The 25,521-nt window shown below is 35.8% G+C and overlaps 1 protein-coding gene across 10 annotated transcripts in view; it reads right to left on the bottom strand.

The window, feature by feature from the left end:
• The window catches only part of LOC120262017 (DNA mismatch repair protein MLH1-like), a 33,888-nt gene that overhangs the window by 2,897 nt on the left and 5,470 nt on the right, over positions 1-25,521 (bottom strand). For 9 of the 10 annotated variants that reach the window (XR_005536684.1, XR_005536689.1, XR_005536685.1 and 6 more), the window contains exon 1: positions 816-1,155. The exons of the other annotated variant lie outside the window; for it this stretch is intronic. Coding sequence is in view for 2 of the 9 variants with exons in the window: in XM_039270051.1 (XP_039125985.1) it covers positions 816-865 (50 nt within the window). In the remaining 7 variants the exon portion in view is untranslated. Of the gene's footprint in view, positions 1-815; positions 1,156-25,521 lie in introns of those variants that run through there. 10 annotated transcript variants of the gene reach the window in all.

Below are 25,521 nucleotides of genomic sequence, written 5' to 3'. Positions count from 1 at the left end.
CTTCTCCTGGTTGGATTTGAATTAATTACAGAAGGATAATTCAAGTTTAACACAAATTGTCTAAAACTCCACAACTTAGTTTCTGAAGCTATATCTAATCATAATTTCCAAGCGCAGAATGTATTTAAAAACCTGTCGCCGTACCATTAATGAAAAGCACCATCGTTGAAACAAAACTATCCAATATCCATTACTTCCAATGACAAGTTCTACATGTGTCAAAGAGGGTACAAGACGATCTATATTAAGTATCTATTATGTGATTTTTCCACTTATTTTATCAACTAAACGTCAACCTTTCTGTTACAATGAAAAAGTTGGGAACCAACCAGATATTATTTGTTAACTTTGAGAAAATCTTAACATTAAACAAGATTATTGTCTATAAAAATCTTGTTATATAGAAAGTTCAAATTTTCTATCAACTAAAAGGGACAGTCTTCGGCCACATTTCCTTAGTAAATTAGAGCGCCACCAAGCACTAATTTTCAATCTTACTATATATATACAAAGTTCAAATTATCAATCAACCTAAACCATAATAATGATATGACACTACTAATAAATTTGTCATATGAAACAGCAATTACTGGACCGCTAAGACACTTCCCTCCGAGAATGGAACTAAAATTTTAACCTCCATCGCTCTTATTGTTGCAAAAGCTGAAATTTAATAATGGCAAACAATGGGAAAGGCCAAATTAATGTCCTTCCGTGGAGAAATCATCAGAAGAACCACTCAGATACGTCGTGAAGGAAAAAAATCAAATGCAAGCAAGGCATTTGGGGTATCATATACAGGAGAGGAAAAATACCCGGATGCTATGTCCGTTATCAGAAACCTGGATGAGCTGGAGTCCTCCATCCTTAAACAACGATGGAGATGGAGGTAGCACCGGCGCAGAGGCTATTCTCAACAAGCTCCTTCACCGCCAAAGATGGCCGTTGCACCACTTCCCTTGCTGCGATCCAGTTCAACATCGACTATCCAGACGCCATACCCGCAACGGCTGCTTCCTCACTACCGCCGTCGCCTCCTCCAGCTTCTCCACGTGATCGGACTCATACATCTCGATGAGCGCTCCGGCAGGTTTTGGGCTTGCTTGGTGGGGGTGCTAGACGAGTTTAAAAAGAAAAAGTAAAGCGGAGGAAATGGGAAATAAAAAAAAGAACTACCGGTTAGGGCTGCAAATAGACGTGTTCTTGGATCAGGCCAGGCCGGGTTTAGATTGGATTTTGTCCATAATTATTAAAATTCAAATTTGTTCAAGCCTGATCAGGGCCGAAAATTTGAGATTTAATCCTTACCAGAACCCATTTAAATTTAATGAGACCTCTACCCAAGGTTTGCCCAAGCCCATACAAATAAGTTTTTCATCAAATAATATATAAAGTATAAAAAAAATTAATAATATTATTAATATCTGAATATGACCAAATATTATTCTACAAAACACTTAAAAATTAAAATACGAGATGCAAATCTTTATTCAATTATAACAAACCATTATAATTAATGGCAATCAATAATAAATATATATTATATAAGTATATACAAAACTAATTAATAAATATATTTTATAATTTGGATCGGGTCGAGCCGGGCCAGGCTTTTAATAATGAAATCAAACCCAACACGTTTTTTAAAATAGGCTTCTTTTTTTTTGTCAAGACCAGGACATCAGGACTTATATATTTGTCCAAACTCTCCCAATTTTTGGATGGGTCTTTGGGCTTAGGAGGGTTGTCCTGTCCTTGAACAGGTCTAGCTGCAAACGAACCAAGTTGCTCGAGGCTCAGCTCAAAAAATGCTCGTTTATTAACCAAACGAATCAAGCTCGAGCTTGATTTTCAAGCTTGAGTAGATAATCAAGCCGAGCTTGAGCCTTAAATAACTCGGCTCGCTAAGGCTTGTGAGAACTGAGAAGCTTAATACTGTACCATATGATATTGTAGCAATTTAAATATTTTTTAAATTAATATTGTAGCTATTTTTATATTGATTAAAATTATCGTAGCACACATGCTGTACTTGTATTATTGTAGCAGATTACTGTACTAGTACATACTGTAGCTATTATACTATAGCTACAGAGCAAAACTTGAGCTTGATATTTTCTTAGCAAGTCAAGCTCAAGCGTCACAAAGGAAGCTTGAAATAGGCTTGGCTCGAGCTCGGAAGCTCGAAATAGGCTGGCTCTAGCTCAGTTCAAATAGTATCAATACAAGCTTGAACATAACAAAGCTCGGCTCGATTGCAGCCCTGACAGCGGTCCCGTAACATATAATCCTTTTATAATTTGGATACCCACAAATGATCCTCCAAATTTGCACATCCCTTATAAATCCCTCCTTTTCATTTTTTATTACCAAATTCACTGAGAAACTGATGTTAAGTTCCCATGTAAATTACCGAATACCCCCACTTATTGTTACTTTTTATCACAAGCGGTGAAAAAGCAATGTTTTTAATAACTAGCCTAGTGACCGAACCGGTTGGATGGTACGGTTCTGAGTTCAATCGGCTCAATTGGCAGGGTCAATTAATTTAATTATTTTTAAAATAAATAAATATTCAAAAAAAGGAAATTTTTGAAAAAAAAAAATTAAAAATTAAGGAAAAAATATAAAATTATGTATAACATAAAAAAAAATAAATAGATATAAAAAATATTCATCATGTAATTCGATTTGAGTAATGATATTTAGGTGGAATTGATGGTACGAATGACGTGGATGCCAAGTTGGCATCTATATCAGGATCCACGTCATTTTTTTTTATAAAAAATCTAATTTATATTTATCATCTAAAACTTAGTGTAAACGATAAACTGGAAACCTCCTCCCTAAACCCTAAATTATAAAGACAAATTTCAATGTTATGCGATTTATAATTTAGGGTTTTGGGCTTAGGTTTTACTGTTTAGGGTTTAGGATTTAGGATTTAGGGTTTATGTTTTTTGAATTTTGGGTTAAAGATTTTATAATATTTGGGTTTAAGATTTTAAAATATTAGGGTTTAGAGCTTAGGATAAATCCTTAAAATTTTAAAATTATAAAACAAGGGTTTAGATTATAAAAAAATTAAATCTTTTCTAATAAAGAGATAGATAAAGAATTACATAACATTTGCTTAGCTAGGACTACTAATTTAAGCTAAATAGTATTATTTAATGATTTGAATTTTAATATCATTCAAAAGTGGTTTGGTTTCGAATCTCATATTTAGTTTAGAATATAATTACTAGGAATGTGAATATGGTTCGAACATTTGGTTAACTCGGGAATCTTATATTATCAACTATTTTTTTAAATGTCAAATATATTAAATTTCATTAATACATGTTACTAATAAAAAAAATAAAACTTTAATTTTAAAATATTCAATTTTCATTAATATTAATTAAACCCAACTGTATTATTTTTAAAAAATATATAGTTTTTATTAAAACTAAACAATAACCCTTATGGTGTTAAAATGAATTAAAAAAAAAAAACAAATGAAATCATAATATATGGGTTTAAAAGAAATTTCTCATCTTGTTGCTTAATATTTGAAGTGTCATCTCCTCTGTTTTTTTAAATGAATGAGTAGAGCTATTACTAGACACAGCTCTCCAAGCCAACCAAAATTTATTGAGTTAAATAAATAAATAAATAATAATACCAAAAAAACTTAACAAATCGATATTACAAGATAAGATACTTATCATTATTAATATTATTAATGACAAATAAAAGATAAATTGAAAATTATTTATTTAAATTATAGCATTATCTGCCATGTGGCAAAAGACTATTGAATAATAAGATAAGATTATTATATAAGACATTTATCACTACTAATATTATCATTAATGATTTATTCGAATTTATCATTAGTTTGATATTTAATAGGATCTCTGTTAGGTTTTTGGAGGGAAACAATTTGCTTTTTTGATTGACACGTGGAAAAAAATTTAAAAGTAGACTACACCATGTAAAATTGTTATGAATAGCATCCAACTTAACATCTAATATAACACATCAGATAAATCAAGTAAATAAATCAAATTTTTAGCTAAGTCTTATTCATTGAACAATGCATAACAAAACCAAAAATTAAATATATATATATATAAACTACGGTAGTTGTATGAATATGTAATAAACCACTCTAAAATTTTCATGAATATGCATGATGTTGTTAGGGAGGGTTAGCAGCGGTGATTGTTGTTGCATGGGTTGTTCCAATAGTTGTTGTTGTTATTATTACAGTAGTTGGTCGAGAGGTTATTCACTGAAAGCTGTGAAAGTCGTTGATGTTGATGTTGATTGTTGTTTCCACTGTTGTGGTTGTTCCTAGTTCTATCTGCATAAAATTAAGCATAGCATCATATTTTGGTCAATGCACTAAATTAATAATTTCTCAAAATGCATAAGATAATAATTGTTTGAAAACTTTATAAAACCTAGTGAAATTATAAATTAATAATTCATCCAATGCATAGATAAAGTACTATATAAAATTTATAGTATTGAAATTTTTAGACTGCTTCTATTTATATTAAAATATACTTGCAAATTTGCGTTACGCTTATCTTCCAACCATTAAAACACTTGCGTTAATTTTCAAAATTTATTATTATTACTATTATTATTATTATTATTATTATTATTATTATTATTATTATTATATGTTTGTGTGAATATAGCACTTGGTTATGGTTTTTTGAAATCTTTATGGGAATTTCGACTTTATTTTTTATTTTTATATTTTGATAAAAAATTTAGAAAATCATTCCGCAAGTTATTCCTCATATATGCATAAATTGCATATAAGTTTGGTATCTATGTTTTTCATTTATCTTCATTTGTCTTTGTTTTTCCTAATTGTATAAAATAGGAAAACTCCCTCTACGATAATAATATTCATTTATTGATAAATTAATATATTATTAATTCATCAATAAATAAATAACCTCTATAAAAAAATAATATATATTTTTATATTAATTCGAATTTTTATTTGAATTAACATCATGATTATATTAATTTAAATTAAATAAAATTTCCCATCAGTTTATCATTGGAATATTCAAATGCTAAACCTAATATGTACTCTGGATTGGGTTCAAATTTCTGAATTTGGTCAAGGACTTGACTCATAACCATAACAGAAGCAGCACATCAAAATTTTTATTTTAATTCTTTCTTCAAAAATAAATTGAATGCATTAAAAATAACGCAAGTCCATTGTGCACAGTAAGCAGTAAGATTAGGCACAGTGAACACGAAGGACAAGAATTAGCTCTAGAAAATCATACACGTCTTTAAATAAGATATGTTATTTGATTCAAATTCAATGGCTGTACAGCATTTTCACTTGTTTCACACAGTATTTAATGTGGTGAACAATGGCATCACAATGATGCATGCATGTACAACCTTTGGATCAATATAAATAAAAAACAATAAATATAATAATATACAAATAATAAAAAAATCAATATATATATATATATATAGAAAATAATGAATATATCTATTTATTGTTAAAAAAATCCTAACAAACAAACAATGTAAACAAAAATAAAACACAAAATCAAATCTACATCTATATATTCATGAAAATAATAAAAATAAAAATAAAAATAAAAACCAAACATGGGAAATAATGAATATATCTATTTATTGTTAAAAAAACCCTAACAAACAAACAATGTAAACAAAAATAAAACACAAAATCATATCTATATATATATTCATGAAAAATAATAAAAATAAAAACAAAAACCAAACAGGGGGAGTGAATAGAGAGTAATAAACAATACAATATACATATATGCCATCACCATGAAAAACAATAAAAAAACACTATATATATATATATATATATTTGTTTTAAATATTGGTCAATCAAGCAATGGTATATACATTATTATTATTTTTGTGAAAGACATTTCAAGACATAGCAGGATTCGATTTTGGTTCTCCCCTAAATAAACACTATAAAAGAACTCAATACTTAATAGACTAAAAAGCATCATCGATGAGAATGAATGGTGTTGGGCTCATTCCACATTAATTAATTAAAAAGGAACCAAATGGTTGCTTTGGAGACGGATTTAGTAATGTTAAATAAAATTAATGGTTTTGTGTAGACATACATATATTTACTATGTTTTTCAAAGGGAGGATTCTAATACTTCAGCTTCACAACTCTGCCCAGTGAGGCCATGTAATTAGCGGTGAATGTCAGAAATAATCAGAATATATGACATCTTAATATATGGTATAGTTATATAATAATCAGCAGAAACAAAGAAACTTACCTCCACCCATGGCTATTAAACTATAAGTTCTGAGAAACCCACGAAAGCACTTCCAATCTATACCATTCTCTCATATGGTGTTGTTATATATATATATATATATATATATAATCTCTCCATTTCATAATTTAAATTTATTATTATCCAAAGTACTTATTAAGAATTAAAATAAGATTTTAGTTATCAAGTTAACAATTATTTCATCTAAATTAAATCCTAAATTAAATTATTATTATCATAAAGTTAATTCAAATAATTATATTATTTTCCCATTTAGCCAAACTTTTATCAGTATCTAGATATACTAATCTACAATTGAATTGAAGAAATAAATTACACCTATTTTAGATATTATTATAGTATATATATATATATATATGCGGCTAAAGATACATATGCATGATATATGAATCTTTATTAATAACAAAATAATATTTTACATATATGTTTTGTTTTAATGCTTAATTTAATTTTTAATTGACAAAAGCATTTTCCTTGTTTTCAATGATTATAATTTACAAAATAATATAAAAAAAATATTCTAAAAAATTTTCTTAACAGGAACAGGAGATTTTAGTTACGAAAAAATCACACGAAATCAGCACAAGAATGATGTGGCTGGTGACGTGTCAATTTTTTTAATTAAAAAAAAATAAAAGGAGAAAGAATTAGCACGTGAGTCCTTTCTCTTTCTCTCTCATTTGTGTGTGTTCTCGGACTCCTAATCCCAGTCTACAGCGGCTTCCTCCTCCGCTCCCGGCCCCATTCAGGCCGCGGCTTCCCTTCCCTGCTTCCTGCCTCCCGACTTCCCTTCCCTGCTTCCTGCCTCCGGTCCTTCCCTGCTTCCTGTCTTCGGTCCCGGCCCCATTCAGGTCGCGGGGGCTAGTCGCGGGGAGGGAAACAGCCACCGGTCGCGGAGGAGGGAAGCCGCAGCCGGGAGCACAGAGCCATACGAGAAAGAGATTTGTGTCCTAATTTCTCCTTTTATTTTTTTAATTAAAATAATTTGACACGTCACCCGCCACATCATTCATGTGGATGGTTTCATGTGTTTTTTCTTCATTCTATATAGCATTACTCAATATGAGTATTGTATTTTATTCTAATAATTTTGTTGAAAGCTGTAATATTGTTTTTAGATGAGCAAATGTCAACCTGTGTGCGTCTGTTTGTTTGTGTGTGTTTTTTTTTATAATTTGAAAAAGTTGAATAGTTTTGCTTAAACATATGATATATGCGTTCTAGCATGCCCTCTCTTTGGCGTGAGGCTTTCTATTTATTGTTTCTTTCTTTCTTTTTCTTGTTTTCATCCTCTGACCTTCATTTTTAGACTACGGGTCTTTGTTTTTATTGTTTCAGCACCCGAGATCCTCTTATTTTTTTATAATGAATTTGTGATTTATCTATTTTTAAAAATGATTTACAAAAATAGTAGAGGTGTGAAAGTAACGGTTTCAATTGAAATTGTAAGATGTATATGTTTAGTTGCAAAGAAAAGTGTTAACATTGGCCACTTTTGTGCGTTAGGGTTTGGGGAAGTAAAGATTTTTGTAAAACTTAATTTTTAACAATTCCTAATGTTTGATTGGCAAAGGAGTGAAGTTCCACTCACTCTCATAAAAAAGCAAGATTACTTCCTCAAGTTTGTTGGGCTAGAATTTCTGAAAGTTAGACATGAGTTTTTATTTTTTTATTTTTTGGTAAGTTACATAGTATGATTGTAATTAATTTAAAACATTTACTTGATCATATATATACATACATACATATATGATTGTAATCAAATGCTGCCAAATTTATTTTCATACATGCAGAATCATGGCAAACAAGACTTATCTCAGTCCCAACCGCACAAAATTAAGATAACTGGATGCTAATTTTAGTGGAAACTGTTAGAGTAGTTAATGTGTAGAACACCACAGACCGTAAGACATTTCATGTAAGAACTCTTCACAAGGGGGTGAAAATTCGAATCATAGATGAGAGTGTGAGTAGTGGTTGTGTGCGGATGCTCCATGTGTGAGTGAGCTCCACTTCCACTTACTCCGCCAAGACCCTTGCTTTTCTTAGCGGCTTAGTCTCATCTTGGCAAAAAATAATGGAAGCTAAATGTAGACCAAGAATATAATTTAGTAAAGGGCTAACCACCATACTTTCATCTGAATTCAAACAAGTATTTTGCTTTACATCAATGCTTGATTCTCATGTTGTGAATAACACAATAGATAGCATAAAACACAATCTAGATAGACAATGACAAGATCCTTACTTGATAAAGATGCAGCCTTTGTAAGATAGGAAAATACATCTTCTATCTCTCACTTTCTGGTATTTGTCTGCAATAAAAACAGCAAGAGATCCAGAGGAATAGAAATACCAATACTACTTCACAGTAAAAGGCAACATCAATATCAATAGCTTAATTCCATTTAATATATCTTCAAATGCATCAGAGGATGAAATCATGAAATGCATCAAGATTTCTTCACAGCATAATTTTTTTTTTCTTCACCTCATCTTCACTCTCTTTTTTTGGTTCTAATTTTTCGGATAAGACCACACACACACATACAATGGAATACATTAACATAGACTAGTCAACAATGACTAGTCACCACATTTAATAGCACATCACTCTTAACAATTTCAATCTAATTTGAATTATCTTTGTTATGACATTTAGTTATTTGTAACTATATCCTCAAAATAGTATCTTAATCTTAACAGATATTTAGGATAATGATATATTTAAATCAGGGAGTGGGGTGATTATATATATATATATATATATATCCAGAGCCAAATGATTTTATAATTTATTATAGATCAACAAAAGGGAATGGCACGGCATAGAAATATCCATTGGGTAGGTAAGTATCTTCGCTTCTGCTAATTATTATATAATTTATAGGAAATGTTTAGATTTCATTTAGCCTAGCTTCCAACCTCTCAGATTACAATTCATGTTCAGATTTTCCTGTGAGAGTTATTTGTGAGGATTACCTCTCATTCTTCTTCCAGAGTTGCATATATTTTTTGCTTTATCACTTGTCGATTTTATAAAAAAAATACAACTCGCAAGAGCTGTGAAGTGCAAGTGTTTGAATCATAGGCATTAGAGAACATAGTGTATATATAAAAGTTGGATGCGCATGATAACTTCTGAGCTCATCCATGGGACTTTGCCCTTCGTGCCCACCATGCCTGCGCTTGCTGTGCAGGATGGACGTGCAATATTTTTTTTTTAATGATTCAGATAATTTTTTTTTAAATAAGAATTTAAATAACATTTCAACCAACCAAGAATACTTATTAGGTTTTACATTGGATATTTCATATTTGTAATGATAAAATGATAGACAATTTTATTTTAAGTTAAAATAAAAACTAAATTAATATAATCAAGATATTAATTCAAATTAAAATCAAATTCAAATATATTGTTAATATGATGCTATATCTAACTCTGTACAGAAGAAACCATGGTAAACACATGGATCGCTATTGCTATCGCCAACACTATTCTTTGGTTGAGAAGCCTACAACAACAAACACCATCAGAACAACCACCATCTCCGCTGCAACAAACATCATCGGAACAACCACCATCGCCTCTCCAACAAACACCATTGCAACAATCACCACCTTCGATTATAACAACAACAACAACAACTGGAACAGGTACCATAACAACAACAACAACTACAACTAGCGGAACAACCACCATAATAACAACGACATGCACAATCGGCCACCCTCTCTTTCAACATCATATTGATGAACTCATCCAGGCAGATCAGTTCGAGAACTTAGACTTTAATTATGAAGATGAATGAAAACTTTGGAATGTCAAAAGCACATGTGCGCAACTTTTAGAGTTTAGAGTCTTATTTGGATTTTGTTTTCCTTGTTTTCTTATTTTATTGAGTAAGATTACTAGATTAGCTTGAATTTGATTAGTTCACTAGTTTTTACAATGTATTATATTAATTTTTAAATTTATATAGTGTTTGAATTCAACTGTGAAAGAAAAATGGAAAGAATATAAAAAAAATGAAAGAAAAGTTAAGGGAAAAAAGGGAAAGATTGATTTATCTAGGATAATGAAATTTTAGTGAGAGAAAATAAAGAGAAACGTACTGGTTGATCTAAAAACATGGAAATATATATAATAATATTATGGTTTACTAATTGTATTTTATTAAAAAGTGGGATTGTATAGTAATTACAAAAATTAAAAAGAATAAGGATTTTATACAACCGTGATACCAACTCGACTTGTGTCCCCTTTTAATTAAAATTTGACAAGTCATATACATAGCCACCTTAGCCTCTATCTAATCACCCACTCGCTCCAACGATTATTTTTTTTTTATGTTTTTATTTTATTTAAAAAAACTTTTATCTTTACTTTATTGTATTATTTTTGCCTTTTGTTTTGTTGGTGTTTTCAGGATCTTTTCATGATTTTAGACTAAACTAGAAATTCTAACATGAAGAACATGCATAAACAAATCTAATTTCTACATAAAAATTTGTTTTTTTTTATTTTCTATATATTTTTTTTCAAGTTTATTATGCATAAAGATGTGATTTTATTGGGTTTAATTTGTTTGTTTTGGACTCCATTAATTGATGTTAGTTGCAATGAATGGGAAGGACACCTGCAAACATTTAAAAATTAACTTAAAAATATCAATGTAATGAAAAAGATTAAAAAAAGAAAAACATAGATTACCAAAAAAATTTCACAAGCTTAATAATTAAATTAATGTGATCCAAAGGGAGAAGGAAGAGATGGAAAGAAGCTTGACTAAGAAATCTCAAGAGGAGAAAAATTGAGTTTAAAGGCGGGTAATATCTCGACGAAACGTAAAATTTTTTCATAAAGTGAATAAAATTAAAAAAAGATATTTGGGAAAAAAATAGTCTGAGAAAGGGCATGAAATGAGAGAAAGGGGCATGACGCAGTCATGCATCAAGAGTCCGATGAAGAGCACACCGGCAAATGGTGCGTCTTTGATTTAAAAATTAAAATTTAATTTCAAATGAGATGATAAGGAAGGTAAAGATAAAAATTTTGAAAACATTAAAAATAAAAATACAAAAAGAATTAATCGTTGGTGGTGATTAGATAGGCAGCTATAATGTATGATTTGACAAATTTTTATTAGAGGGGGACACAAGCTAAGTTGGTATCACAGTTGCATAGAATTCGTACTTGTCTAGTAACAGCTCATTCATTTGAAAACAGAGGAGATGGCACTCCAAATGTTAAAGCAATAACATGAGATTTTTTAAATCCATATATTATGACTTCATTTGTATTTTTTTATCATTTTAACTCCATAAAGGATTATTCTTTAGTTTCAATAAAAACTAGATCCAATAATTCAGTTTGGCTTAATTAATATTAATGAAAAATTAAATAATTTTTAAAATTAAAAGTTTTTATTTTTAATAATAACATGTATTAATGAATTTTAATATATTTAACATTTATTATGTGAAGACATTTTTGTAAAAAAAGACAATTGATAATATTAACAAATGTTCGAACCATGTTAAGTCAACCAAATAGAAATTACACATAGTCTTGTCAATATGACTTAAGAATCACATTCCTAGTAATTATATTATGAACAAAATATAAGATTCTAGAATCAAATGACTCTGAATGATTTTAAAATTCCAAACCATTGAATTAAAGACTTATGGCACTTGTTTCCCCTAAAGCCTTCTCCAAATAAATTAAATAAAACACATTATGTATGCATGGTTCATAATGGCAATATAATGTGTATGCATGGTTCATAATGGCAATATATATATATATATATATTCATAATAAAGACAATTACTATGAAATCCCAACGAAATTTTTTTTTTCAAGATTTATTTTTTATTTGTAAAATAATTTACAAAAATAGGTAACTGATTCAGACTTGACAGACAGGTTCATGACTACCCAAATCTAATAATGTTGATATATAGAGCAAAGTCTATATTGTTATAAAAATGTAGGACAACAGGATCATAGCAAAAAATAAAAATAAAAAATAATGCTGAAAAATAAAATACACACAGATATTATATGAAAAATTTCTAAATAATTAGGGTAAAAACTGTAGGCAAAAATAGAAGAATTTACAATGTGAGAAAATTTCAGGAATTACAATCTCTCTAATAATAAAGAGAGAATCAACACACTCTCTTATATTAGGAGAATATACTAACTCTCATAATATTTTTCTCACTCATATTCTTATATTTTCTCTCCCACTTCTTCACTCTCACTCTCATTCATTTCTTTCAAAGAGTTTAAACTTTTAATTAACTCACCTAATCTCATCCACCAACCAAAAGTAGGTGCAATCATTTTTGACAAAACAAAATCTCACGTGCACAACTATCATCCAGAATATTTAACATATATTTACATGCTATATTTGATGAATAGATTTTCCGAATAATGTGGCCATCCCACAATCATCCACATTATTTTTTTTTCCTATAAACTTCAAATTTGAGCCGTATAAGCCCTAAACTCTTAGAACTATAAAACATTATAAAAATGTAAATTTAAAGCCCTAAAATTTTAAACTCAAATACTACAAAAATATAGTTAAGGGGAGAAAAAACCATCCTACGGGGAGGGAGAGATGAGCCTCCTGAAGAACCTCTGGGGGGTCTCCGACGGGAGTGGTGGTGGTGACGGAAGGGTGAAAGAGTTCTCCAGAAAGCAGTCTAGCGAGGGGATTACAGGGGACAAGATTCCAACTAAGAAAGATCTCACGTACGCGTAGGCCGCTAGCTCGTTGTCTTCAGAAGAGGCTGGTCGAGTGAAGAAGGGCATCTGTTTGTCCAACAGCGGTGGCTCAGTTGGGCATAGCAAGATGACGGGAACTAAGCATCCTAGGTCGCCGCCGGACAGCACGTGTGGTCGTTGCTTCCGGACCACACACAAGACGTCGGAATGTAGACACCAAGTCGTGTGCCTGAGGTGCTCATGTGTGGGCCATATGGCGGCGAGGTGCACCGTAGAACCGAGAAGAAGCCCGCATAGAAGGAAACTGCACGTCAGATCTAAACGAAAGGACATGACTCCAGGCTCTCCGGCGCGTCATGCGGTGCGAGATCAGGGACCATGGACAGATGTGGTGCAGGTTATCTCTAAGCCTAGGTCGACAATCTCTATTGCACTACCTCCTGAATCTGAGAAGTTGAGGGAGGAATTGGCGAGAGTGGCAGTGCTCTAGTTGAAGGAGGGATTAGTCAACGAATCAAGCTTGCTTGCTGTTATCCCGTCTATCATCAACAGAGAGCTAGCTGGGACGGTTACACCTCTGAATGATTGCTCTTTTTTGCTCCCGATGAAGAATAGGGATGAGGTCAAGGAGCGTATGAACCCGGGATCTTTCTACCGTAACAAAGGACGAACCATGTTTGCTAAACATTTCTCGATGGTCGGGCGGAGCTAGAGTGCGTGAGAGCATCAGGGAGAAGGTCAATGGTCGCATATCCGGAATTTGCCCTTACATGCGTGGTGTCGGACCATTATTAGCGGAGGTTCTCGGCCAGCTGGTGGAACTATTTGCTCTCGCTAGCGGTGAGCTTCCACACAAATACTTTTATCTCGGCTCCGGTTCACGTGACGGACGGTGTCAAAGCTTCAATGGAGATAGACTTCAGCATGGGGATGAGGAAGTACAATGTTCTATTTACTAGATGGAAGCGCTGCACGACTTTCCGGCGGGAGCTCGGGAGATATGTCCCTAATGCCAAAGTGGGTGGAGATGTCGCCTTTAGCGGGGACGATGGTACATGCGACCAAAAGAGGCTCATGTGGACATCGAGGTGACGGATAAAGTGAAGGGTAAGGCGGTGGTTGAGCCTTTGCTCCCATGCCGCAGGACGAAGCGGTGATGTTGAATCGGGCGAGGCCGGCGAGAAGGTTAGGTTGGTGGCGGTCCGGATGCTAAGTCCTCACCGGAATTGGTCGAGCTTTGCTCCCACAGAGAGACCGATGGGAGTATCCCGCTGGTCGGTAAGGACACGCATCGATCCGACGATCGATGCAACAAGTCGGGAAGGACCGACGGTTCCCGGAGGGCTCGGTCTCCTGAGCGGCCGATGATGCGAGAGAAGTGGGTGAGAGTTCAGGGTACTGACCTGGGACGTGTCGCACAATGGGGTTCTCGTTAGGTGGCGCCACTGGAACAGGTTAAAGGGGCACGTGGCAACACTGCAGCGTCCGAGGTTGATGAGAATCACGGGAAGGAACAGGTTAAGGAAAGGGTGGAACAATTTAAGGAGGGGAGGGAACATGTTAATGAGATGAGGGATCGCTTTTAGGATGCGCTCTCGGGGTCGAGGTGAATGGTGATCCGCTCGACCACGCGTTATGGGTAGCGAGGGTTGAGGGGCATCCGATCCGATGGATCGTGATAAGAGAGAGGTCGGGCGATCTTATTGGGCCTTAAGGGAGAGGAAGTTATTGAATAAAAATGGAGGCCCAAATGGTGGACAAGTGGATATGTTGATCCAATTGCTCTCTTGGCGGGGACCATCATTGACTTGCCCACTGGATCAAGGCCCCGCCGATGATGAAGAACTTGGTGACCCACTATTGATTAGTGATGTGGGCTTCGCAAGTGGACCGAGCTTCATTATCCAAGCGGAATGATGATTCGACTGGTGAGTGGGCTCGAGGGAGCGGGGGAACCTAACGAGTCGAAGGGCCATCATGAATGGGGGGTTCATTTTGCTATCAAAGATTTTTCGGAAGTAAATTTTTAAGGATCGTTGCCCTGCTATTGAACCGCCAGATGGATTCTTGTGGCAATTTATTTCAGGGGTTTGGGCCCTCGTTCCAGCCTCATTACTTAGTGATACTGGGAGCCCGGAGTGGTGATGAGTTACTATACGAGGGGATGAGGGTTCGAGCTAGAGCATCCGATGAGGTTGCTTTGGGAGCCGATGCTTTGAGTCGGATGGCTCGATTCTTGAATTTGAGAGGAATATTCGAGAGTTGTTGCCGAGGGTTTTGTGGTGGTTCGGATAATGAAGTCGAGGGGGTAAACGGAAGGGGCTCGGGGAAAAGTGAAAGACCCAAAAAGCTCTTCTCGCTTTCACTGAGGATGCTCTGGATATTTGATTGAACCTCCTAAATCTACCAAGAAGAAAGGAGCAGGAGCGGATGGAGCAAAAGGTACTAGCTCTAAACCGCTGCTTATTTCGAGATTGGTGCGATATGCAAATTGCTAGTTATTGTGATGCATGTGGAATTTCTTTTACTGACTCTGTAGAGGCTTGTGTAAATCATATTCGCTCTTTAGAATTGTCCCGTGTTTCTTCCAGTAAAGGATTAGTGGCAACCTCCTCTAGGGGCTGCGGGAACTAGTTTGTTGTTTATGAATATTATAAATTGGAATGTTAGGGGGCTAGGTAGACCAGCAAAAAGATTTCTAGTTAAAGATTTTCTGCATCTACATTACGTTGATGTGTGTTGCTTGCAAGAAACAAAACTAGAATTGCTTTTACCGGCTACCTGGAGAGAGATTGGGGGTGCTAGTTTGGATCAGTTCAATTTTGTGTCGGCACGAGGTTCGGCGGGGGGTATTGCGATGGGGTGGAATAGTTCTTTGATGGATGGGTCGCTGGTTCATGTTGGTGAATTCAGCTTGACAATGGAATTTGTGGCAAAGAAGGACAATCTCAGGTGGAGATGTACAACGGTGTATGGACCCACTGAGCGGTAAAAAAGGGTGTTACGGGAGGAGTTGGATCGATGTTTATGGTGTTGGGGAAATTCCATGGGTATTTTATGGGACTTTAATGCCATATTCAACGTGGATGACAAACCTTCTGGTAATCATAATTGGGAAGATATCGTGAAAGCCGACGCCTTTCTCGGGATCAGCGTTGCAAGAACCCCTACTGTGGGAAGAAGATTCACTTGGACCAATAATCAAGAGGAACCCATTTGGGTAAAAGCTTGATCGTTTCCTGATCAATAATGAGTGGCTCACTCATTTCCCTAGAGTGGTACAAATGTCCCTGCCTAGACTGGGATCGGATCATGCCTTTAAGGCGGAGGTGTGTAACCATATTTCCAGTGCCACGACTTTTGTTATGAAAGGGTCGATTCATCTGAGCAAAGGATTTCAAGAGTCGGTGCAACATTGGTGGTCGGGAACAACTTCGGGGTTGTGGTGCCTACATTATTTCAAAGAAAAATTGCAGGGGATTAGGGATCACTTACGCGAGTAGGGCTAAATTTAACTCGTGTCGATCAAGTTAAGAAAGTTAGCCCTTGATGCAGGAATTGGAGACTCGGATACCATTAAGGAAACTAGAGGCCTTATGCGGGAAATTCGAAGGAGAATGATCTCGCTCTTATAGTTAGAGGTTATCCAGTAAGCAAGAGGAGGTTGACTTGAAACAAAGGTTGAGGTTACAATGGCTCAAAGAGGGAGACAAAAATACTAAATTCTTTTCATGCGGTTTGCAAAATGGTAGGAGGAATGCAACTTCATTCTTGGTCTTAATCAGAGGTGCCTTGATTACGGATCCTTCGAAATTGGCAAGATGTTCGCTACTCATTTTAATCAACAATTTGAAGTAGGAGATCTTTCGTGCTTAGGGTGGATTTTCCGGAAACTTTTTCAATCGAAAAATCAAGTGGATCTCTATGTTGGAGAGTCCGTCTACGTAGAGGAAATTAAAAGTGCAGGTGTTTGAGCTTGGTGGTGATAAAGCCCCAGGGCCAGATGGATTCCCCATTCATTTTTCAAGCACTACGGGTTACGCTCGCTGGGGACATCATCTTGCTCGTGAGGATTTTATCGGCACCATGCCAACTTGGAGAAGTAATTGGGCCAGCATTGCGCTTATTCCTAAAAGTGGAATCACACGAAAATTATTTCTAAACCGTCATGGCACGAGGTTAAAGTAAGGTAAATGAATTTGTTGGTGGACAAAGAACAATGCGCTTTCCTTAAAGGCGGTGTATTCTAGACAACATTACAACGGTGGAGGAACTTATGTTTAGCATTCATAAGCATAAACTAAATGGCCCGACATTACAAGGTAGATTTCAATAAAGCGTTTGGCCAGTGTTGATTGGGACTTCCTCTTGGATTTGTTAAAAAGCCAGGGATTTGGGGAGCGTTGGATGGGTTGGATCAAATGTATCTGTCTCTTCTAAAGCGTCAATTTTGGTGAATGGCTCTCCAAATGGTTATGTGCGTTACAAAGTGGGTTCTGTAAGGTGACCCTCTTTTCACCTAGCATTTGTTTTGGTAACGGATGTCTATGAGTATTATGTTTGCACACGCGATCGAGGACTAAGGTCCTGTGGGAGTTCCATTAGGAGAGTTCTGGTAACAGATGTAATCTTCATTATCGTCGATGATCTACTTGTTTTGACAATCGGTGGACTAGAAGATCTTCGAATTGTTAAGCTAATCTATATATATATTTCGAGGATAACTGGGTTTAGCTACCAATTTCTCTAAAACATGCCTTTATTCTTCGGATGCAGGGAAACTCCCGGGAGTTGAGACAGCGGATACATAATTGTGAAAAGGGTTTGCTTCTAGTTACGTATCTTGGTATCCCTATTTCGGAAGAAGACCAAGGAAGCAAGATTGGGGGCCTCGTTTCTAAGATTAGAAAGAGGTTGGCATCGTGGAAAGTCGGACATGTTTCTACGGGGTAGACTCATGTTAATTAGCGTAGTGCTACTATGCAATACCTACATCTTTGGATGTCCCTCGTTTCGATCTACCTTGTTGGGTTATCAAGGGAAATAAACCGGATTAGACGTGACTTTCTATGGTGCAGAGACGAGTTGATTCATCCATAGCTGGACTCATAAAGCGGCATAATATCATCGTGACCGCTGACCAGGGGGTTGGGGCATTTTTGGACTTACTTAATTTCAATCAAGCATTAGTGGGGAAATGGTGGTGGAGATTTATGTCGGACCGCTCATGGTGTGGTCTTGAGGTAATTAAGTTCAACTATGGTATGGACCGGTTGGAATATGATCCCAAGGCAATCGGGAGAATTTCTTTTTGGAAAGGGGTGTTAAATTGTCTTCGACTTTTCGAAGTTGCATTGGGCATGACATTAACTCCGGGGAGACGCTAGTTTGAAAGGCAATTTTGGTTAAGTGGTAGAGCACCAATGTATATTTGGAAGGAGGAATTTGGTAGATCTATGGAGCCAGAATGGACCCATTAGTTACATGTTTTTCTTTTGTCACGGTCCCTATTCATGGAGAAGGAAGTGAAGACTTTTATGGAATGAGGCGAGTGCGAGGATGAGGGTGATCGAAGACTCTAAAAAGGTGGCGTCTTACTAGGAATAGGGGTGTTCACAAAAGTGAAATCATTCTACATTCTTGAATGATGGTGGACTGCGGTGCCCTTTGGCGAAATTTTTCTGGAAAAGTCATTGCCCGAAGAAAATAAACATTTTTAATTGGCTAGCTTGGAAAACAGGATTCTAACCTTGGAGAACTTAGAAATCGAAAATGTAACCTGCTTCGACGGGACGACTGTGTCTTAGTACAATGCGGCGACCGAGGGCAGTGGATCATCTCTTCTTGTAGTGCCCTTGGCAAAAGCGGTGTGAGAGATACTTCAATAGTTTGCTCGGTCTCCGGATCCGCGGATTGCCTTCATCCGGTTTGGGGGCTTGGAGATTATCCGTCGGACCTAATGCAGAGAGTTTAGGGGTCTTAGTGATGAAAGCGATTGTGTGGAATCTTTGGCTTGCTAGGAATGACTGCATGTTTAATGATATTATGATGTCCGCTCGAGGGCTCTAATGGGTGAAGATTGATCGAATATTATTATCACGGCTCACGCTTAGTGACGGATCGAGGCAAAAGATGGAGGAGCACTCTACTACCATCGGTGCAGTTTGGAGTTTCGAGCTCGACGGGGGAGGAGCAGGTTGTAGCATCCATTCCGGATGCAGGGCTATCTTCATGACATCGACTAGTAGATTTCGAGTTCGTAGGGATGGTTGAGGCGGTTGTTTGCCCTCGCTTTTGTGCTTTTATTGTTGGTTTGTATCTATTTTGTTCCACTTCTTGTGGTTGGGATTTTGTATAGTTTTTTATTTTTAATTGAGTGGTTTATCCATCTTTCAAAAATACTATAAAATCCAATACCCAAAATTTTTAATTTTAAATCCTTTAAATATCAAACACTAAACTCTAAACTCAATGGAAAACCGCAAATCCCTCCTACAATAATTTTAGTATTTAGGGTTTAAGGAGGAATTTTTCCATTAAGGGATTTGTGGTGTAAATTTAGAGTTTAGATGATGAATAAGAATTAAGTTAAGATATGATTAAAAAGAATGATCTAGATCTTAGACATCCATGTTATTTAGAAAAACTATTCTGGACTGCAAAAGTTTTATGAAGGTTCAAGTTTTTCATTATTCCATTCCACTTTTTTAAGGTGAGACTATTCTCTATTTGCAATAAAAATTATTTTTTTAACCACATTTATTTATACAAAATCTTTTAAATGAGAATTTACAGATATTGTAATATGCAAAGAAACCCAATTAAAATAAAAAATTGATTTTTTATTTTTAAATAAATCACCAATTATTTATTAGAAAGGGTTTTTGGGACGAGTCTCTCTTTGTTTGGCAAGTGTTCTTATTAGAAAGGGAAAGAGCATCAATGGAATCGGAAGAGGGTTTTTCAGAGGACATAGCGAATCCGATGAAGAGGAGGTACTCACGGTCGGAGCTGGAGTCTTTGAGGTTCGCCGGCGTCGATTACCAGCGCCGGTTGTGGGACGAGGGTTTACCAACGTCTCGGATCAGTTGTCGCGGGCGAGTTTGATTGTCTCCGGCACCCAAAAACAGCAGCCCTCAGAGGAAGCCGAAGAAGAAGGAGCCTCCTATCACCTTCTGTACGTCCTTTTCTTTCCCAGTAACCAAAGATTAAATTTGGGCACTGGTTTTTTTGTTCCTCTTGTCTTCTCGCCTGGTGTTTTTGGTGTTCTTGTTTGTAGGATTCTCAACGTTTACTATTGAATTTGGTTTTTTTGGAAGTTGCTAAAAGTAATGCTTTTTCTTTTGATTGACAATCAATTTGGCAATGTTCATATGAATGGCTCTTTGCATTGCATAGATTATTGATCAAGGTGCTCTTTTTTATTTTTGGACAACTTGGATTGGATTTGTAGTGTTCTTTATTTTCTGATGACGTTTTTGTTTGCATATGAGAGCCTCGAAGGGTCATATGTTATGTTAATGTGTTTTCTTACTGATTTTTTTATAACTATGACTCTATTATTATCAATAGGAAGCCCCTTTAGTTGTTATTTTATACTTTACTCTCAGCATGTGCTCATGAAAATGGGTGCTTTTGAGTTTTGGAAACCCAATGCAATTGAAAGAGGCTTCATTGTTTCAAGCCATGACCATTTGTGCCATCTATTATTTTATGCATTTAGTGTCTGGATGGGGATTATGATCTTGCTTTAAGTTAAAAGTTGTGAATTTGATGAATTATCGAGTTGCAAGTGTTGTTTGCAAGATTTATTGATCCATTTGCAAAGCTAGACACAGATTAAATGATGCTATTGCCATGGAGGCTTTTTATAAGGTGGTTATTGTAACTATGCAAAGTTCTTCTTTGTTTCTCTGTTTTTTCCTCTCTAAGGTGCATCAAGGTTTGAATGTAACATTACAATATAACCTTTATTAATTATAGCCAAGACGAATAAGATTATGCCAAGGCCATTTATCCCTATGCAAAAGTTTTGTGAGATAATATTATGATTCTGAGATACTATGCTCACTTGCTGTATATTTTCAGCTGAAGTTCTCACTGAAAAACTTTGGCCTTGGTCTGGATGAATTGGATGAGACTGATGATCTTGCTAATAACTATTTGGCTGGTAACTCAAAGCGGCATTGATGTGGAAGAGACGCTTGAAGATGATGATGACAGCAGTGATAGTGAATCTGATAGCATTCAGAGACCTGCCTTCTATGTTGAAGGAGAACCTGATTTTTGAGTCAGGTTCTCCACAAGATGGTATGGAGTATCTTAGGCGTGTTAGGTAAGCCTTTTTATGTTTTTTTGTGGTTTCAGAATTTTGAAGTAAATTAGCTTGAGTTATTTTAGATTTTATGATTGTTGTTGTTGTTGTTGTCGTTATTTTGTGTGCGCGTGTGTGTTATATTGCTTGTTTCTCTTTGTGAAGTCCAGAGTGGGGCTTGCTTTTAAGTTTTCTGGTATATGTTCTTACTTGACCGAACTCAATCACAACTATGCAAAGATAAATAACCATTATCAGTGAAAGATGACCATTATCTATTCATGATGACATTTGTCAGTCAAAATATAGTTAAACAAGTATTTAACTGTTGCTGATATAACTATTTGATAGGTGGGAAGCTAATCAAATTCCAAAGGTGAAGGTGGCTAAGCTTAAACCAAACAAGATTAGCAATGAACAGACAAATTACATGCCCAACATCCCTGAAATTGCAAAGTGTCCACCAAACTTACTGCCTTCAAAACAATGGGAGGAGGCTTTTCTCTCTGAATTTTTAGAGATTAGGAAGGTAATTTTTTACATGGTTTACTTCGATGAGACTACATGATAAATGTATACAGGAGAGTTTGTAAAAGACTTGATCTCAAAAGAATGCCGTTTGCTTTGTATATCATTGTTTAGTACTTAGGAAAAACAAAGTCCAGGTTGGCATAGCTTTTATTTTCCCTATGTGTTCTTATATAAAATCTGATTTATTTTTGGTCTTAATAGAACTGAGGACTATTTTGCTTGGTTGGCTTTTGACATGTCATTTTTCTTATGTTTGATGGACTGTCCCACAACTTAGCAGTAGGAAATTGGCTACTTTATACAAGGGTTTGATGACTTGACTTGTTACCACTGTTCTTTCCCCATGTCGAGTTAGCTTTTGACCTGGTGCTGCCCAATGTGCACCACATTATATGTTATGCGTTGATTTTGATTATTGTTCTGTCTAGAACGGCTAGTTAGATAATAGCTGATTAATGAATTATGGTGTTAAACTTTATAAGAAATCATTTTTCATCCATGGTCTTCCCTCTTGACTTGCTTGGTGTATATTCCTGCTATTGATGCTGCAACTTTCCAGGCATTTTCAGGTCTAGAAAATCCTTGCAATCAACTTTTCAATTCAGAAATTTCTCAGAATTCTTGCAAGAAATTCGAGGGCAAACAATGGCCGGAGGGTACTCCTCACAGTAAGTGCGATTCTGTGCATGGATGTTGTTTCTCGAGCATGCGACACTACAAAAGATCATAAGTATGCTTTGAGACTGCAAGGTCTCTTTCAAAGAATGACTGTCAATGGTTGTTTGCACTGTGTGTGTCAGTGGATAATCCACTCCATGCAGAGACTAGTGCTTCTCTCAGATGTTTGCTCCGGAAGTGCATGAGCCTCCCTGGCCGAAAAAGTCAGAATTTGATGACGAGGGTGGTGATGTTGAACATGCTGGCTACTATTGCAGGAAAAATACTTTTGGTCAGTCTGGGAAATAATGATTATTGGAGCATGAAGAATCGGCCATATGTGATATACAGTGGAAATTGTGTGCTGTAAATGGAGCTTTTTCTTATCAATATCACACTGAAACACCAGTTGATGATGTTATGAGGCCCTAATCTTTGTTTTCTCTCGAGTTGTGCTAGGAAAATGTTTTTAATACAAAATGAAATTGATAATTTTTGTTATCGAAATATGCCTCGGAAGCTCATATCAGAATTAAAAGAGAAATTGAAACACTTATTTTTGTTATCCAGGCGTAAAATTGAGACTTACATGCCATGATAATGCTACCAATTCATTTCTTATTGATTTTCATATGGTTGGACAATGTGGTTTTTAGTCTTGCCATGTTTCATGCTCTTTGGCAGGGATGAAGCAAGCGGTCTATCTGTGTGTCCTTGTGTTCTCTTCAGCTGTTGTATAATACAGTCTTGAGAGTAAAGGTAAGCGCTTTTTTGATTTTGTCTTTCCTTCTGCAACTTGATTAATTTTAGTTTCTGGGCTTTTTGATTTTAAGATCTAGGCCATTGTGCCTTTTCTTAATTAAATTGCAGAGTTATGGTTTTCCTTTTAGCCAGTTTTTGCAGATCACTTGCCAGGATTTTTATTGGTAATCACTAGTCATCCCTCATTAACTTCAGTTGATGCAGGGCTGTATTGACACAACAGACTTGTGAGGATATAATATTACATTTATTTAGCCATAATTTCACTAGAAATGGGCTGCTGGAAACTGTCTATCACATTACAAGGTCTTACTCAATAGGCATCTTGATGAGGCTGGCAAAGCCAGTGGTGCTTGCCAAATGGTTTTGCGTGTGTGACTCAAATGGGAAGAACCATAATCTCCCCACTTGTAGTTGGCTTGGTGATAGTGCAGATGATGATGGACTTGCCATTTTGCAGAGACACAGATGTTTATCTTGTAAAGCATTGCAGTTCTCTGCAAAATGGGCCAATCAATGGTGCACTCAAGGTGGGTCAAGCAGTCGATGTTAGCCTGGTGAGCATTTTGGGTGTCTTTTAATGTTATTTATGCTGCAACTTTGCTGGTGTTTTTAGGTTTTAAAAATATTTTGCAAGCAGCTTTTCTACTCAGAATTTTTCAGCCTGATGACGAGGTGGTCAGTATTGGAATATAATTGCTCGACTAAAGTGGGAAAAAATTCTCAAGACAGTACGAGAAATACTGATTGTCTCGAAGAATCAGCCATATCTGATATGCAGTGAAAATCATGTGTGGTAAAGTGGAGCTTTTTCTTAGCAATCTTAAATTGAAACTTCCCTTTATTATATTGTCTTCAATATATTTGCAGAAACTCATATTAGAAAAATAGAATTTGGAAACATTTCAACACTTCTAGTTTTGCTGTCCAGAGGGAAATTTTGAGATTTATGTGGCATGAATTAATAATAGTGCTGCGGCTAATTCATTCATTCCTTCTTGGTTCTCTTCTTTGTTGTGTGTGTGTGTGGGTGTTTTGGGGTGGGGTGGTTTGTTGTTGCGCATCTAATGAAATCCTTGAGTAAGTGTAAGCATTTTCATTGATTTTCAATTCCTAATTAAAGTTGGGTAGCTCTGTTTGTTATTTAAGACATCTATATAATCTCAATTGCAGATAGTCACAGTTCTTTTGTTGACAGATAACTGATTAAGATTTTACTAAGCCATTCATCCCTCATTCAACTCCAGTTCAAAAGTGCTACAGTCCAAGCCATGGATTAGTAAGTGATACTAGGGATTACATTCTATTTAGCCAGTATGCGCTTCACCAGGCCAGACTGCTGGAGCAAGCAAGTCTTCATCAGCAAGGTGTTTCTCATTAGCCATCCTTGATGAAGCTTAACTAGGAGTTCGTAATGACTGGTAGTCAGCAATCAGTACTGAGCTGGCTAATGCGCTGAACGGATAGAAGAACAGTTCACGGTTTACATGTACTGATGCCGCAAAGGGCAGTTGATGAAACTCGTGCCATCTGCAGAGATACAGATGTTTCATCTGAGAGCAAGCGCCCTTTGGGAAGCTCCCATCTGTTACCGCGATGACTGGGTCATGGGTCGAGCAATCCGAGATTGGCCATGAGGAGCGATGGATGTCTCGGAGCTTGTAGCTGGTGGTTGCCAGGCACAATGCTGTTAACTTGAAAGGTCATTGAGCAAGTTGGCTTGCAGTCAAGTATTGAACGAAGCCAAGCGAAGTAGTCTGTTTGGTTGAGTTGTGAGCATTGACCGTACGCGCACCAGGTGTTGTTCCAGTTAGCGTCATATTGCATGGGCAGCTCAAGTTACACCAGTTTGAGTAGAGGTCAGGGATTAAAGACGCATCTATGAAGAGCATGGAGTTCCATCAGTTCATGGTTGGCAAAACAAGAAAACAATTAATGTATTTAAATTATACATAACTAAATATTTCATTCAACACTTTTTTTTTTTGGGTATAGAGAAACAAGAAGTGGAAAAGCTCAGTGACATGAGTATGACCGGGTCCTTGTTAACAGAGAATCTGCATGTTGAGTTGCAGTCCTGGACGATCTGCCCAGTTTGGTCCAATGTCTCAGGTCTTCAATCAAGAAATCGTTAGCTGGTTCCCTGTTGTTATGCAGCATTGTCCTGAGTAACA

The sequence above is a fragment of the Dioscorea cayenensis genome, chromosome 5 (assembly GCF_009730915.1).
Source record: "Dioscorea cayenensis subsp. rotundata cultivar TDr96_F1 chromosome 5, TDr96_F1_v2_PseudoChromosome.rev07_lg8_w22 25.fasta, whole genome shotgun sequence".
Classification (NCBI taxonomy): domain Eukaryota; kingdom Viridiplantae; phylum Streptophyta; class Magnoliopsida; order Dioscoreales; family Dioscoreaceae; genus Dioscorea; species Dioscorea cayenensis.
This window is presented reverse-complemented; position numbering and strand designations above follow the sequence as displayed.